This window comes from Phoenix dactylifera, chromosome 2 (assembly GCF_009389715.1).
Source record: "Phoenix dactylifera cultivar Barhee BC4 chromosome 2, palm_55x_up_171113_PBpolish2nd_filt_p, whole genome shotgun sequence".
NCBI lineage: Eukaryota > Viridiplantae > Streptophyta > Magnoliopsida > Arecales > Arecaceae > Phoenix > Phoenix dactylifera.
In genome coordinates, this window is record NC_052393.1 from 763,947 (window position 1) to 768,057 (window position 4,111).

The window sequence follows — 4,111 nt, forward strand, 5'->3', positions numbered from 1 at the left end:
TATCATGCAACATTATTCGAGGGCTAGAGGGCCCTACGGCAGAAAACTCCCCATCCTTTTCTTAAAAACTACATTATTAATTCTTGGCAACTGTTTGATGCAAGCATTGAAATAAACGTTTATTTTGTTTGGTGATTGGATGCAATAACTTCCGTGAATTAGGATGTAGTTGACATATAACAAGGCTCCAGGGGTTGGATGCCACGCACAGATCACGACAAGACCATGGAAGTACTCATGGCTTGGTGAAAAACCAAACAAGAGTAATCCTAGAATCTTATTGATCATGTAATAAAAAACCAGAAGGAGAATCTTGCATGGTCTGGTCGGCCCTACTGTCACGTGCGGTCACTGATGACCACCGGACTGCTTCCATTTAGATGCAGGATACCTGAAGCTAGCCCTAACAGATGCAGGACAAAAAAAGAATCCTCATATAGGTTATTGTAACATTAAAGTGTGATACGCACATTGCCTTCTTTTGAAGTGTCACATATCGGCAGCAGAAAGCCAATGGGGCAGCAAATTAGATGACATCTCATGTAGCCAACCAGTCTGGTTCTATATTATAGAATTCCATAGTTGATTTACCCCCTCAATTTTTAAATATTTTGTTTTCTCATTCACATGAATGTATCTATGCAAGAGTGGTATATTTTTTTTTCTGATTTACTTAAAAAAAATATGGAATAACAATATGCTACACAGTCGTATTTCCAAATTATAAATATGCAAATGATACAAATTAAATAACAGTCCACTGCACAACTATATTCTCTGCTCTTCTCTCTGTTAAATATGATGGAAGATGATTGGTGCAAGTTTTGGGGTCTAGGTAATATATATAGTTCGCATGGCTTGAGGTACTTATCAACATATTTAGATGAGAGAATGGAACGGAGAATATAGCGGTACAGCATAAGAAGCAAAATACATATAAATTTTAATATTGTAACCTAGCAAGTTCACCATTTAGTAAAATATTCCTGGCAATTTTATTTTTTTCCAAACACAATAGTGGTTACTAATCTCACATTTCATTGAAAAAAAGATGCGGAGAAATTTGTATGACATGGAGAGTGGAGATTATATACTATGTGGGGTTCTTGTTATGTAACAATTTCGAAAAAAAAGGGTTGATTGGAGTTGATCAGTAGAATAGCGTTGTGTCCCACAGATGTGATGGGCATGACCTCAAGGATTATGTAGCATTTATTGTTAATTACTATGATGAATATGAAAGGATACTATTTTGATACATGGAATTTATGTCATGATTGATGGCATTCATCATCCCTTTGATAATTGTTTAGTTTCTGTTTTCTTGGAAGTCAATTTCTTGAGAGTCTACTCAAAGTCAAGGCTTTTTTGCTCTCATTTTTGGATTCTAGTAACGTTTTTTTGCGGGATCCCGGGTGATACAGTTGCAATCTTTGAGCAAGAAATTTGGATAAGCAACAAAGTCTCATAAGAGTGTGCTTGACGCATAGTCCTCTTACCATGCGATTTGAGAATCCAAATATATATGATTATATTAGCACACAAATTCTACGTCAAGGCGCCCATAGGTGGACTTACATGGCATTAAACAATTAACAATTTTTTATGCCATTTTCAAAGAATAGTAAGGCTGCGATTTGTTCAAGGCGGGTATAAGACCTGGAGTAAAACTTTTGCTTGGGAAAGGATACTTGGGAACCAAGGAATAGTTATCTAACTCTTCCAACGGAAACCTCTCATAATTATTCCTAGGTTTAAAAACAATTCTGATACCTACTTTTTACGGTTTTAGCCAAACAAAAATTGTTGTAACTCGGCATACTATTCTTATAGGAATATTTCCAAACCAAATATAGCCTAAAGTTGTATTGCGTGAGGATTCATGCCATCTGGCTAGTTTTTTTTTTTGAAAGATCTTGAATTATTACAAATAGTATCAGAGTAAATATAACCCATGATTTATGTGAATTAGAGAAGACCACAGTACAAGTTTATTGGAGCTGATCGCGGATCAATTATAGAGCTTGTGATTAGATTTAAATAAATTTGTATAAATATGGATTTGTGTGAAAATATCAATTATGTGGAGAGTATACGGATACCCTTTCAAAAATTATACTCAAGCTTGAAAATAATAAGCGCACACGCCTATCAGTAGCGAGGTAAGAGAGTCAAGCTATCCATCCCATCAGGTTTCCTATTCTGCCTTGGAAGACAATAAAACGCAAGCCGTCCAGCCCAGCAACAAAGAGAGACGGATAGCATAATCCATCGAATGTGCCATATTTCCTCTCCCCTGTCCTCCCACAAAAGCAGGACAAAGCGAAAAGGAGGAGAATTCCACCGAATTAAAGAAGATCTTACGCAAATAAAAGCAAATTCCATATCTCTGGCATCTCTTCCATGAACGAAAGACCACAAACTTACACAAAGAGGACACGTTCCGATGCTTTATTATATATACACACTCTACAAGAAAACAGGTCGGAAGGCAACCGAAGAAAAGAACCCGCATTAAGACTCGAAATCTTTTCTCCGGAGTCCTTCTAGAAACTTCTCAGAGCAAGCCGTCTTCACAAAAAAGAGGCGTATATATACAGTGGTATTCATACGATCTCTGTACGCAAAGCCCGCTCTCCTCCCTTTTCGGTTGGCTCCTCCACTGGCCTCATGCTCCCCCTCCACTGGTTATCCATGGATGCCCTGAAATTTTGGGGAGTTTTTAAAGAACGAAAACAAGGCGGAGATAGGAAAAAAATATCACAAGAAAATCTAAAAATATCGCGGAAAAAAGGAGGAAAAGATATGCAAAAAAGGAGAAAATCACAAGAGGAATTTTATTTTTTGAAAAAAAGCTCCAAAAGCAAGATTTTCAAGGAACGAGCGAGATCGGAGAAGAAATACTAGAAAAAGAGATCGGATGAAGGAAAAATAAAAAAGATCGGATCGGAGACTCACCGAGGACTTGCTCCGCCGAGAATCTTCGCGAGACGTCCTTGCAGAGCATCCGGCGTAGAAGATCCTTGGCCGCCGGGGAGACGGCGTGAAAGTTCCGCGTCGGGAAGCGGAGGTTGGCGCGGAGCACCGCCTCGAAGATCTCGACCGCCGTGTCGCCGTAGAAGGGCGGGACCCCGGCCAACATTATGTAAAGCACCACCCCGGCGCTCCAGACGTCCACCTTCTCGTCGTAATCCCTCCCGGCCACCACCTCCGGTGCCACGTAGTAGGGCGTCCCCACCAGGCCCCTCATCGGCCGCCCGTCCCCGAAGCACTCCGCCGACCCGAAGTCCGCCAGCTTCAGGCGGCCCCGCTCGTCGAATAGCACGTTGTCCGGCTTGATGTCCCGGTGAGCCACCCCGCGGCGGTGGCACACCGCCACCGCCTCCATCAGCGGCGCCATCACCGCCGCCGCCTCCGCCTCCGACAGCGGCGCCCCCGGCCCGCTGATCCGGTCGAAAAGGTCCGGCCCCGGGCACAACTCCATCACCACGTGGAGCCACGCCTCGTCCTCATACACCGCGTGCACCTGGACGGCGTGCGGGTTCCCGGCGGCAGCGAGCTGCGCGATCTTGCCCTCCCGCTCGACGCACTCGCGGTCAACCGCGTCGGAGAGGAGGGCCTTCTCGATCGACTTGACGGCGAACGCCTCGCCGGTCTCCGTCGAGACGCACCGGTACACGGTGCCGAACCTCCCCCGTCCGATCTCTGGTCCGATCTCGTAGTCCCTCTTCAGGTCCGCAGTCATTGCTCAAACCCTAACCAAACCGGTTGCTTTTCTTGGATCTTACTTCGCCTCGCCTTCTTTTATATAGGAGAGGGTTCGTGCGATTCCACCGAATATTCGCTGGCTAGCTGGGACGGCTCTACGGACTGAGATCCTCGATCCGACGGCTCCTGACTCTCTGGTGAGTTCAAATTTACTCCTTTTTTATACCTAAACTGCCACTATCCGTTCGTAAAATTAGGAGCCCAGTAAATTGGATTACTCGCTAATAGCTGTAATCGATGAGGGCACAACCGTCTAACAAGTTAATAAATTCTAATGGCGAGAATTCTGCTTCAGTGCTGCTTTTCCGTTAAGGATCCGATCCTCTCTGGTTCGGATATTTGA

General features: G+C 43.9%; 1 protein-coding gene across 1 annotated transcript; it reads right to left on the reverse strand.

Annotated features, from left to right (window-relative positions):
* Window positions 1–2,361: 2,361 nt before the first annotated feature.
* Window positions 2,362–3,773, reverse strand: LOC103708439 (phosphoenolpyruvate carboxylase kinase 2-like). Its single transcript, XM_008793362.4, has 2 exons — window positions 2,959–3,773; window positions 2,362–2,703 (listed from the first exon to the last, which is right to left on the reverse strand). Exons 1-2 carry the CDS (start codon window positions 3,743–3,745, stop codon window positions 2,669–2,671), a joined length of 822 nt encoding a protein of 273 aa, XP_008791584.1. The 5' UTR covers window positions 3,746–3,773; the 3' UTR covers window positions 2,362–2,668.
* Between the last annotated feature and the right edge of the window lie 338 nt (window positions 3,774–4,111).

Excerpts from the sequence above, each read along its gene's own strand:
- LOC103708439 (XM_008793362.4), bottom strand. The coding sequence starts at position 3,745 with ATGACTGCGGACCTGAAGAGGGACTACGAGATCGGACCAGAGATCGGA. Across the intron at positions 2,704-2,958 it reads CTCGGCGGAGCAAGTCCTCG|GGCATCCATGGATAACCAGT; the intron begins GTGAGTCTCCGA and ends CCAAAATTTCAG.